Below are 13,355 nucleotides of genomic sequence, written 5' to 3' on the forward strand. Positions count from 1 at the left end.
TAAAACTAAAATCTGATAAGTTTAGTAGACTTTACCCTTTGTTTAAAAAAAAAAAACGTTTATACAAATTGCGTTGTGGAGTGCAAAGGAGAATTTACAAAGGAGGCGTTCCCTAACGGAAATATGCAGATATATTCTAGAACGAGCCAATATGATCTCGCTAGCTCGTTATTGGCTCTGCCCACATCCTTGCTTCTTCTGCCCACTATGACAAATTTGTTCCAGTTGGAAACGACAGACTGTGGTCTATCTTGGTTTAATTATAAACATCTTAGGTTGCACAGTACCGGTATTTCGGCCGTCACTAGTTACCACAGCTACAAAGGCCCAAACCCCGCCCATTTCTACAATTGTTAGAAATGTAACCATGAACCTAACCGCACTGCTAACCTTATGCCTAACCCTAACCTTATGCCTAACCCTAACCTTATGACTAACCCTGACCAAAAAGCAAATTTTTGTTTTCATGAATTTTCACAATATAGCTAATTTTGACTTTGAGTTTGTGGTAACGAGTGGAAACCTGGCATTTCACCTGTATGGGGAATCCGTGATGTGAGACCATAGTGTGCTGTTACATGACATACTAGTTCTCAAGGGGGGGGGGGGCATCAGGACACACACACAATCGAAACAACCCACCTGAGGAAAATTTTATATTTTCTCCTTTCCAAGAGAGTCAAGTCAGACACATCATGACACTCAGTAAATGAACACAGCACATTCCCAAGACAAATATGTAATTCTAACATAAACAACTCAAAATGTAATTCCCAGATGCCATTTCTGATACAGTGATCGCTATAAACTTATTTACATTTTAATATATTTCATTTTCATATATAATACAGTGGAATCCATATGGATTTGTTATAAACATTATAGGTCTTGATATAACCTACAGTATGTTCATCCCTCCCTTTGATCATGCCCTCTTCAGTTCAGACCATTCTGTACTGTAATAGGATCATCACAGGGAGAGGTATACTGTGTAGGTGTCCGTTCTCTCCCTAGTTCAGTCCACACCCATTCTGCATCTGTTTTTAGCCTCCTTCGTTGTTGTTCCATACCAGATTGAAGCTAAATCCATTTATTGGCCTACTGCTTTTCAAGAACACTGCCTGTAAAGTGTGGCTTAATCCCTTGTCCCTTGGCAATTGCTTATCTCCTGTCCTGCCATCCCTCTGTCCATCTCCTCTATGTCCATGAGGTGGAGCTACTGTATCTGCTATTACAGTGGAATATCATCCATGTAAAAGCGTAAAAGTATTCTCAAGGCTGATATTGGGTATCCAGTATCAGAAAACTAAAGTTGTTATTACTCTGGTATAAATTGCAGTTTGGGGTTAGTGTATTTTCATGGACAATGAGTTGAGGAATTTTTGTATCTGGGGGGTAAACAAGTAGGTGTCTGGTTTCCCCCTATGCTGTCTTCATTCCACAGCTGAGTGGTGATTGGACAGCGGACTGGAAGGACGGGGATCCAAGTATCCAACTAGCTGTGTGGGTTCTGACACCTGCAAAGAAACAGGCAGAGTAAATGCTCCATCATCTGATGCTATGCTCACACTGTTAAAAGCACTTCTCTATTCCTCTTCTCTATTCCTCTTTTCTCTCTCTCTCTCTCTCTCTCTCTCTCTCTTCCTTCTCTCTTTCTCTGTCTCACTCTCTCAATTCAAGGTTGCTTTATTGGCATGAAATTCAAGCAGTATGTATGGCCAAAGCATACAAAACATTTACAATACAAGACGTACATTACAGATTACGTACATTACAAAAAATATATACATATATGAATGGGAGTGTGTGTTGTCTTCGACAGTGGGAGGTCTGGGTCGCTGCGTAGTTCAGCTCCCACCCTCGAACCCACCACCGCGGCGTGAGTTATCAGTATTATGCGTAGGCAATTAAGTTTCTCTCTCTCTGGTGTGTATTTCTCTGTGTGTGTGTAAGACTTCCCATCACCAGCTGAGGGCAGTCTAGTGACACTTACTTGCCACAGTCTTTGGATCTTTTCCTGTGCTTCCTCCTCCTGGGATGGATCCTGACTCTGGGACTGCTGAAAAGGAGGGAAATGAGTGGGGCTTGAGTTAACAAATCTACAGAAACAAACACGTAATTATTAGGTAGTTACTATGTGATTACCATTTCACTATTACTGTACTGTAAAATACAGTACAGTAATAGAATAATCATTAACTTACTCACCTCTCATTCAAATGCATCTTCCTGTGTCTAAAAACAAGAGGACCAGTGTTATGAGTCTCATCAAGGTCATTCATATTCATTAGTGCACACCATAGCAAAACATTTGGCAACGGAAAATGAAAACAAGCATTTCTTATTCAACACGGTCAGGGTAGTCCCTTCCCGTTTTGGTCTGATTGCTTCCGTTTCGTTCCCAGTAAATACAACCCAGTTTTTAAGAGAATGTGCCTGGGTGAAAGGGCTGTTCATATTTTGAATGACTTAGATAGCATTACATGTCAGATGATATTAGGCTTTATTACCTGCACTCACAGGTCTGATGCTCCACAAACGTCAGCTCCACGTACTGCCCTGTCCTCTCAGTCGGAGTTATCCTCATCAACTGATCCACATACAAACACACAAAGGAAAACACAAACACATGCATTGAGGTGTCCATGCGCTCAAAGATGTGGACTGGCATTGGGTGTTTTACCGGAACATATATCTCTTTAAGGTTGGAAGAGGGTAGCCCAAGGCAATATGTGGCCTCCTGACACAAAGTGACCCCCACCTGCATGGTGACGTTACGTGTGAGGGTGGGGTGACACTCCAGGTTCTCGTCTCCACAGCAACCAGCGCATCGCCACAGGGGCACGCAGGCAGGGCTAAAAATATATTCCACCCCTCCAGGGTACTCCTGCTCCACCTCCACCAATCGCTCCATCGAACGACACAAACTCCGCCCCAAAACCTCGCGGAACAGCATCACTGCAAAAAGAGTTGACCAATGAACTATCACTCAGACCCAGGTTGATTGACAGCTGACCAATGTATTCACTGTCTCTAAGAAATATTAATAATACAGTTACTTCATTTAAGGAACAAGAGAGGCACTTACCTCTAGAGTGTGGTTCCACTGGGGAGTGAGAAGTCTGGAATAAAAAGAAGGGGGAAAAAAATGCTATGTTATATTTCAGATAGAAGGAAATGATCACAGGTAGACATCACTGTGAACAACATAGCCAGTACATAGTGACAGTTGATGCCCACTCAGTCAGTCATAGAAACTTGGACTCTGAACATATGTATTGGGCAGCTGATGAGCGTACTCTTGTGGTAGAAAGAGAATGCTACAGCTGTGAGCAAGCGAGAGTTCTGTTATAGCCTATTTTCAGCTCAACCAAGGCAGAGGGGGCAGACATAATAATCTTACAGGGCCTCAGAGTCCAGACTTGTATCCAGACTGAAGCAGTGCAGTGGGGTACTGTAGGATAGCAGGATCATCTCCAGTAATAGAGAGAGAGAGATCTTTCTCTTCAGGACCAAAGTTTTTCTCCCCTTATTTTCACTTACTGATTCCACCCACTCTGGGGCTTTTTGAGTCCCGATGAGAGTTGACAGTTCCGGTGAAGCCACGGTTTGGATAAACCCAAAGTTCCAATGCAGAATGATACCCCTGCTGTTTTAATAAACTGTTACATTGTGTTAATACTCAAGCTGTTTTGTGAACTTGAAGCCATGGAAAGGATAGTCTTGCTGACACAAGCTCACGTTGGTTGCGTCAGCCGGGTTGATGGAAGGACGCCATGATTTCAACAAACCTTAGGCCATGCAATGAGAATGTCTGTCTATAAGGAGACACATTTTCCTCGGTGTTACAGTGCTGCTGAAAACCTGAGTGTTGTCACTCAGCAGCAACGAGAAGCAGTGATGTGGCAAAACTGCAGCCACCCATCTCTGTCGCCATAGTGACGCCGCATAACCAACCATAGCCAACGATACATGACCATTAGTCTCTTCCCACTGACCACTAACGCACAAGTACAGAAAGGCATCCCAGGATGTCTCTGCTGTAAGTCTTTGTTTGGACACAGTGAGAGACATGTCTCCGGTCGGGAACTATGAACACAAACAAACACAAATACAAGCCCAGACAGTGAACAGGCAGCTCACAGAGACAATGGGAGAGACACAGTTTGAGTTCTCACAGTATTTTGCTAGCCATCCTTGACCTCACGGGGTCTCTCTTTCCCTCTCTCTCCTCCTCCTCACTCTATTTCATCCTGTCCTTTCTCTCTCTCTCTCTCTCTCTCTCTCTTTTCTCATCTCTCTCCCTCTCTCTCTCATAATTTGTATTTTATAAATGTCAGTTTGTATCTCTGGATCCAGTGGCCCCATCTGGGCTGGTTTCAGTGGCTCTAATAAATCTCAACATTAGCTCCTTTTTAACTGGCCTCCATTACATGTATCCTGTTGACACAAAGAGTTAGTTTCTCTCTACGGGTTTCAGCTGGTTATTTTATCACACACAACCCCCTGAAGTGAGACGGAGGCGGCGGTCAGGTTTTGTAGTGATTTAGGTAGAAGAGTGGAAAGTCCCGGGCCCGGTTTACGAGTGACGTAACATGCGTTTCCCAAAACACCATGCAGAGAAAACGGTCGCTAAGTCTGACAGAAAGGGAGCACTGCTCTCAGCTTTCTCCGTTCGTATCTAAATTCAAAATGAATTGCGCACCCTAGAATGAACTCGAAATCATTTTTACGACCACAAATAACCATAACTGTAGTGACCCTGTGTTTATAAACGTGGATTTCGACTTTGCCACTTCAGCATGCTTTTGTGGCACAGTAGATGCCACGTAGGGCTACGGGCCAGAAGTTTTAAGGGTTTGCCAACCACCACGGACGAGCTCACTCTCCCTGCCTGTTTCGTGACAATACGATCAGAGCCGGATGCAGACAATGATTAGTTAGGGGGAAATCAGATTTTCAACATTTCGATGCCTTATTTACAATTATATAACATATATGCTACACATTTTCCACCAAATGGTTTCTGTGCCAATGCACCACACAACCAATAAACAGAGCATACTGACTTTGGGCTCTTCAATATCATGTTTTGCGTTTTCAACACCATAATAAATAGACTATGTCAATCTGGACAAACAGAAAATATATCCCTCCCTACATGGTTTAGTAACAGATGTCTCTTCCCATTCATCAAATGGCTGCTGCACAGTTTGGATTGATTGAATTATTGATTTTATGTGTCATACAGATACTGAACAAAAATATAAACGCAACATGTAAAGTGTTGGTCCCATTTTTCAAGAGCTGAAATAAAAAGATCCCAGAAATATTCCATATGCACAAAAATATTATTTCTCTCAAATGTTTTGCACAAATGTGTTTACATCCCTGTTAGTGAGCATTTCTCCTTTGCCAAGATAATCCATCCACCTGAAAGGTGTGGCATATCAAGAAGCTGATTAAACAGCATGATCCTTAGACAGGTGCACCTTATGCTGGGGACAGTAAAAGGACACTCTAAAATGTGCAGTTTTGTCACACAACATAATGCCACAGATGTCTCAAGTTTTGAGAGAGTGTGCAATTGGCATGCTGACTGCAGGAATTTCCAACAGAGCTGTTTCCAGATAATGTAATATTAATTTCTCTACCATAAGCCGCCTCCAACAAGGTTTTTATAGAATTTGGCAGTACATCCAACCGGCTGCACAACCGCAGAGTACGTGTAACCACGCCAGCCCAGGACCTCCACATCCAGCTTCTTCACCTGCAGGATCATCTGTGGAGGGGGAGGGGGGATGCTGAGGAGTATTTCTGTCTGTAATAAATCCCTTTTGTGGGGGAAAAACTCATTCTGATTGGCTGGACCTGGCTCCCAAATGAGTGGGCCTTTGCCCACCCATGGCTGCGCCCCTGCTTAGTCATGTGAAATCCATAGATTAGGGCCTAATTAATTTATTTCAATTGACTGATTTCCTTCTATGAACTGTAAAATCTTTGAAATTGTTGCATGTTGCATTACCAGTGTCTCCCGACCCCTCCTGTCTCAGCCTCCAGTATTTATGCTGCAGTAGTTTATGTGTCGGGGGGCTAGGGTCAGTCTGTTATATCTGGAGTATTTTTCCTGTCTTATCCGGTGTCCTGTGTGAATTTAAGTATGCTCTCTCTAATTCTCTCTCTCTTTTTCTCTTTCTTTCTCTCCCTCTCACTCTCAGAGGACCTGAGCCCTAGGACCATGCCTCAGGACTACCTGGCCTGATGACTCCTTGCTGTCCCCAATCCACCTGGCCATGCTGCTGCTCCAGTTTCAACTGTTCTGCCTGCGGCTATGGAAACCTGACCTGTTCACCGGACGTGCTACCTGTCCCAGACCTGCTGTTTTCAACTCTAGAGACAGCAGGAGCGGTAGAGATACTCTCAATGATCTATGACATTTACTCCTGAGGTGCTGACCTGTTGCACCCCCGACAACCACTGTGATTATTATTATTTGACCCTGCTGGTCATCTATGAACATTTGAACATCTTTGCCATGTTCTGTTATAATCTCCACCCGGCACAGCCAGAAGAGGACAGGCCACCCCTCATAGCCTGGTTCCTCTCTAGGTTTCTTCCTAGATTCTTATATTTTTGTTCAGTATATATACACACAGTACAACAATTTAGGAAAATCATCAAGATTGCTCAATAAGGTCAGAGACTTATTTCCATTGGTGTCCCTATTTTTTACATAAATACATATACAATTACGTAGATCCAGACACATTACAGAGATACAGACACATTACGTAGATACAGACACATTACAGAGACACAGACACATTACGTAGATACAGACACTTTACAGAGACACAGACACATTACAGAGACACAGACACATTACGTAGATACAGACACATCACGTAGATACAGACACATTACAGAGACACAGACACATTACGTAGATACAGACACTTTACAGAGACACAGACACATTACAGAGACACAGACACATTACGTAGATACAGACACATTACGTAAATACAGACACATTACAGAGACACAGACACATTACGTAGATACAGACACATTACAGAGACACAGACACATTACGTAGATACAGACACATTACAGAGACACAGACACATTACGTAGATACAGACACTTTACAGAGACACATACACATTACGTAGATACAGACACATTACAGAGACACAGACACATTATGTAGATACAGACACACAGACACATTACGTAGATACAGACACATTACAGAAACACAGACACATTACGTAGATACAAACACATTACAGAGATACAGACACATTACAGAGATACAGACACATTACAGAGATACAGACACATTACAGAGATACAGACACATGACATAGATACAGACACATTACGTAGATACAGACACATTACGTAGATACAGACACATTACAGAGATACAGACACATTACAGAGATACAGACACTTTACAGAGACAGACAAAAAATGCTCGACATTCAGATGAGTATTACAATTCTTACAAGCTTGTTTTGGCTGGTCTGTTACTTATTCTTTAGATGTTTGGGTCTGCTGGTGAACAATGATGTGCAGGCATAATCAAAGTGCACTTGCCAGAGTCGTTAGAGCAGGGGTGTCAAACATACGGCACGTGGGGGGGGGGGGTGGGGGGGGGGGGGGGGGTCTAATCCAGCCGGTGGGTGATTTTAGTATTTTTTTTAAATAGGCTATAAAATAAAATACAATTGAAACAAAAAGAAAAATTGGGGGGGGGGGGATGAACTCAATATACTTTAAAAGGACTAAAAGCAAATCGAAACTCTGTAGAAATGATAATGGACTTATATTCTTGACTGTCCAGCTTGCTAATAACCACTAGACAGTCAGGGAGAATCTAAAATTGAAAAAACACTGGATAGATGACAATTTTTGCACATTTTGACTGCAAGAAAATATAACCAATTTTCAGTGCAGCCCTCCCGACCTCGACCAAATGTGACCCACAGGATAAATAGGTTTGACACCCCTGCTTTAGGGTGTCTATAGCTAGGTTTCCATCCAATTGGCGACAGAGTTTCATGCAAATATTCAAAAATCTGCATAAAAACATTATGCACATTTTCCCATCAGAGTTGTGTTTCCATCAAATTGACTTGTTGCGGATAAAAATCTGTGCGTAAACACGTAGTGTACAAAAAAATATACTTTTAAGGTTAAATTTCCATGCACCAAATAAAAATACAAGTTAAATGGGTTTCCATCTAATTTTTAACTCAAGGCCTACTGATGGTTTTGTCACTAAAAATGTTGCATAGGTATAGCAAATGTGCCCCCTCTGGTATTGGCTCGTGTGCTCTAGCCAACAGCTTGCAGATACAGTGCAGGTATAGTTTACTACATGATGAGATTATTATGGACAAAGGTGTGATATTATTTTTATTTGTCAAATAGCATCCAAGCATTGATCATCATGTCACCAGCTTGCACTTTCACTACCCTGTGAAGTTCATCATAATTTACTTCATCTGTAGCCTAATAAAATGCATGGTTTCCAAAGTGGGAGGAACACTCACCATGTCATCACGTGTGACTCCAAGTTTAATTCAATATGATGGTTGTGATATCGACATGTTCGCATAAAGGCGTTCTCCACTGCCATTTCTCGCATAAAAACTTTTATCGACGCAAAAAGATCCCACCATCTCTAGCGATCAAATGATCTGTTGGCATTCATAAAACTGTACCGAAGCTTCCTGTTTCCATCACAGCTGTCATGATCATTTTATATGGTACGACTTTACTCACTTTAAAACTGGATGTCAAGCCATTTTGAGGATGCAAAACTGGATGTCAAGCCATTTTGAGGATGCTGGAATTGTGTTTTTGGATGAATGTGCGCATGTCTACAGGATACATTTGATGTAGCCTAAGCAGATTAAAACATTGCGACTGGTTGTGTTCAAAAAGTGAAATGATAAATAGTTAGGCTATAATGAAGCATTAGGTTCTAGGTGCTTGAGGTATAGCTGCTCGGATTGGAGAGGAGGCAGAGGGGCGCTTTAAGCTTTCCTGAATAACTGGGCCTGTCAGAAGCATATGTGGCCACGTTATTATAGGACGACTTGGGAGAATGATGATCTGCAACAGACAGCGTATCTCAGTATCAGAAGTAAAAAACACAGCCAGGCTGGCCAGCTATTGTGCCTTTCTAGATCGTATAAACTGTTGAGAGTAGACCCACCCACTGATCCAAATGGAATGAAACATTCAAATCACAGGGAGTCAATCACCACCTTCCGGAGACACCTGAAACCCCACCTCTTTAAGGAATACCTGGGATAGTATAAAGTAATCCTTCTAACCCCCCCCCCCCCAAAAGATTTAGATGCACTATTGTAAAGTGGTTGTTCCACTGGATATCATAAGGTGAATGCACCAATTTGTAAGTCGCTCTGGATAAGAGCATCTGCTAAATGACTTAAATGTAAATGATATTGCGCTTTTGTTTCAAATGACATTTTCACTGCAGCCTAGAGTAGAATTTTGTACTCACCTGAAAACAATAATGCAACTATTCATGGCATTGTGGGGTTGTAGGCTGCTAGGATAATTGTATTGTCCCTAAACAATATCAATGTTTAACACACTCATTCGGGGTACCTTTTTGAGCTGCATGTCTCATGTCTTCACTGTTCTTTCATGCGCAATGACGCACCTGTCCTCCACCTCCCACTATTATCACTATGAATGGTGGACAGAGGCCAGGATAAACAGTTAGACTGGTAGACTATATTGACCTGTGGTATAGTAAAAGTTCGAGGCAGAAAAGCGTTGGGCATAAGGTAAGTACCAAAACACCATGATATAGGGGAGGTGCATGTAAGCAGATGAGGAAATTAGGCTAGGATGGAAGAAATGATAACGTAAAACCTGCAAAAGAGAGAATGTAAACCAGGGGAAAAACGCACTACCCTCCCGTGCCCAATAAAAAAACACACAACACTACCCAAACAAAAACTAAAAGTTTGACAACCCTCCCCTATTTTGGACCATAGTACACTTCACAGACAATGACACTGCATACCCTGCCGAGTGCGTCGCATTAATGTGGGGTCCACATCTCCTCTCGTTTATCTGTACCGATCTGAAAACACTGGTCAAGGAGAGGAGGAGAGGATGCCACTTTTGATTGTTGAGCTACATCCCAAGTCTCAATACGGGTCAGGCGTTGCTACAGCAAAAGGAAGCGTCTGCGTAATGAGACTATTACCGTTACGTCCCTAAGAACCAACCCATGTCCCTCCATCCCTCCCTCCCTGCAACACCACAGTGCTTCCATTGTGTATGAGAGTTATACTTTACATGTAATAAAGAACACATGTTATACATCTTTACCCTCTTATTTAGGACGTCCTCCCATTCCACCGTGTGATCGACGGGTCTCTATCTCTCCACCGACAATAACATGATTTGCTTTCACTATCGATCCCCCAACACACTCATTCGGTCTCACATTCCCAGCTGCAACATTAACTCATCATTACTGCATTATTTGGTGCGCCCTGCCCATAGCGACTGTACGTTTGGTGCCACAAAGATATTGCACCAAATATGTGTGTACGTCCCCAGCTGTTCTCACTTTCAGACGGTAGCGTTTAGAAAAGTAAATACCATCCATCTTTTTGTGACATATCTGCTCCGTCCCAGGTGGTCTAGCCAGTAGCTGCAGACGGATATCTGTTTCTGTGACTTCTGCTGCCGTAAATATCTGCTCGCGTGACTAATTAGCAACACGCTGTCACGATAAACAGCACAAAGCATCCCTGTATAAACTATTACGTCGGTATAAACTTTAAACTACATTTCCCAGAAAACCTCAACAGCCCAATTTGCAGACGGTCGCCACTCAGTGTCTGTTGAATGTGTTGCTAATGCGTTTGTAGACTAACTACTGTAATACCCTGATAGTTATCCATTATTTATCTTGATGCCACTTCACTATTAGGGGGTCAATATCCGCTAGGAGACGATTAACTATATATTATTACCTCCCTAATGTTGAACTCACTGTAAAAGTAAGGCGTGATGACAAAAAGTGAGTTACAAGTATTAGAAAAAAATAGCTCTAAATGTGACTCTCATTACTTTTTCACGTAAAGTCGTAAATGGGAGTCACATTTTGGAGCCAGAGAAGAAATTGGAGACACAAACATGTGAAGCAGTTACGAACTCACCTTTTACAGAGAGTCCAGTTTGGAACATTGCATACAATAAAGTACAAAATTAATAAAGTGTTACTTGCTATATTAAAACTAATAGGAAGATTTATAGCCTATCATCATTTGTTTCTGAGTACAGAGGTTTTCAAGGAGGCTGAGCCACTGTTTATCAAGAACTAAAGCCGAATTGATATCATCACAACATGACAAAATGTGTTGACCATTTACACAACACATGTTCGCTGTTGTCCCTTGATAGTGACAGGCTATAAAACAGTCATACTACTTTACCTGAGTAGGTGCCAAGTGGAACATAAGAGTTGCCAAAATCTGCGAGACGCCGACGAGAATGTGCATCTTGAAGGAAAAAGTGTTCATTTTTTGCAGTCAAATTTTTACAAAATAATTTCACTGAATCTGAGTGGCTGTCGGCATTGACAGTCCTGAGTCAAGGTAAAGAGATGCGCGTATTATCGACCACTGTAGAAATGACGCGATAGAGAACAGATTGAGCGACCCTTGGATGACTATCGCTGCCCGTGAAGAGCAGTCAGAGTAGGACTGACTTTTTGTAAAATACTATATTGCAGCTCTTGGACATAGCCTAATCTAAAGGTGATTCGTGAAATTCAATTAGGTTACTTTCACTAAAGTGCTTATCAAAGCGTTCCAGTGTCCCATAATGTTATGTCTTGCCCCAGACCCCCCCTCCTCCTCCGCCCCCCCTTCTCTCTCTCTCTCTCTCTCTCTCTCTCTCTCTCTCTCTCTCACGAACGCTTTCTCCCCATTTACAGTACCAGTTAAAAGTTTGGACACATCTACTCATTACAGATTTTTATTTTATATAAAAAAAACTATTTTCTACATTGTAGAATAATAGTGAAGACATCAAAACTATGAAATGACACATATGGAATCATGTAGTAACCAAAAAACCGTTAAACAAATCAAAATGTATTTTATATTTGAGTTTCTTCAAAAAAATCCACCCTTTGCCTTGATAACAGCTTTGCACACTCTTGGAAATTACTCATTCACTCTGAATCCCTTTGCGTGAAGATTAATTAATACAGCAGATGTGTAATTATAAGTGATAGGGTATGATACTTAGGGATTTTTGATGAAGGAATGAACATGATAGTTCATTATTGAGACATGTGCAGGAGAGATATGACAACATGCCAGTCCTCCCTCGCACTGAAGTCTAATTGTTTACCTTCAGCCTCTCCAAATTCTCATCATCCATTTATTTTCCAAGATAATGAATGAATCACGATAACGAACCAGATATTTTGCTTTTTCAAGTGCTCAAAACACTTCATAAGGAAGGAAAGCACGTCATCGACTTCCAATCTATGCGGTATTCTCAGAGCTCATTTTTACCACCCAAGTTAGAGTGAGTTAGAGTGAGTTGGTGCTTCTGACCCATCACAGTGGCGAGTCTTTACAGTGGGTAAGGGTGAGTAGATTAGAACCCTCCTCTCCCAGTAGACACAAACACACTTTATCTGTCTAGACGTGTGATGGTGATGGTGCTTTTAAACGACTGCAGGAATGAAGGAGGAGGATCCCTTTCAGACATTCTGCTCATATTTGGAGTGGTGCAATGATAACCTCATCATGTCTGGTGTAAGACCAGACAGGGACCACACTCCGAGGGGCCAGTGTCCATACGCAATTCACTGTGCATGTACAACTCATAGGCCATGCTACTCACACCTAGAGGGAAAGATGACCTTCCATCTCCATCCATGATAATGGTACAGCTCTGTTATTAGTTCAAAGAACAACTCTCACACCCGATGATGAACAATATAACTACTGGGCGCAGACGTCAGTTCAACGTCTATTTTTTAAACTTACATTCGGTTGAGTTGTCAACTAATGTGAGTTCAATGTGAAATCAACAAACAAATTCACCATCACATTGGATTTTGGTTAAACGTTGGGTGAAAAAAAAAGAAGAAATTCCCTTACATTGATCAGTTTTCCACGTTGATTCAATGTCATCACATTGACATTTTTGGTTGAAATGAGGTGGAAACAACATTGATTCAACCAGTTTTTGCCCAGTGGGCAGTAACGTGTAGTGGACCTGTGGAATCATCACACATTTCTGTTGTTAAAACCAGACAACCAGATAAA

General features: G+C 41.9%; 1 protein-coding gene across 3 annotated transcripts; it reads right to left on the reverse strand.

The window, feature by feature from the left end:
• Positions 1-640: 640 nt before the first annotated feature.
• LOC115174504 (vascular endothelial growth factor A-like) lies at positions 641-11,884 on the reverse strand. Of its 3 annotated transcripts, none has more exons than XM_029733110.1 (7): positions 11,502-11,884; positions 3,089-3,122; positions 2,762-2,958; positions 2,511-2,590; positions 2,209-2,235; positions 1,994-2,059; positions 641-1,517 (listed from the first exon to the last, which is right to left on the reverse strand). In XM_029733110.1, the coding sequence occupies exons 1-7, from the start codon at positions 11,586-11,588 to the stop codon at positions 1,496-1,498; spliced, it is 513 nt and encodes a 170-aa protein (XP_029588970.1). In that variant the 5' UTR covers positions 11,589-11,884; the 3' UTR covers positions 641-1,495. The 3 variants fall into 3 exon arrangements, 2 of the variants coding, with proteins under 2 accessions (XP_029588970.1, XP_029588969.1); XM_029733109.1 differs by lacking the exon at positions 11,502-11,884 and adding an exon at positions 10,663-10,849; XR_003871789.1 differs by lacking the exon at positions 11,502-11,884 and adding an exon at positions 10,663-10,849 and having other exon boundaries at positions 1,502-1,517; positions 2,521-2,590.
• Between the last annotated feature and the right edge of the window lie 1,471 nt (positions 11,885-13,355).

This window comes from Salmo trutta, chromosome 35, assembly GCF_901001165.1.
Source record: "Salmo trutta chromosome 35, fSalTru1.1, whole genome shotgun sequence".
Taxonomy (NCBI): Eukaryota; Metazoa; Chordata; class Actinopteri; order Salmoniformes; family Salmonidae; genus Salmo; species Salmo trutta.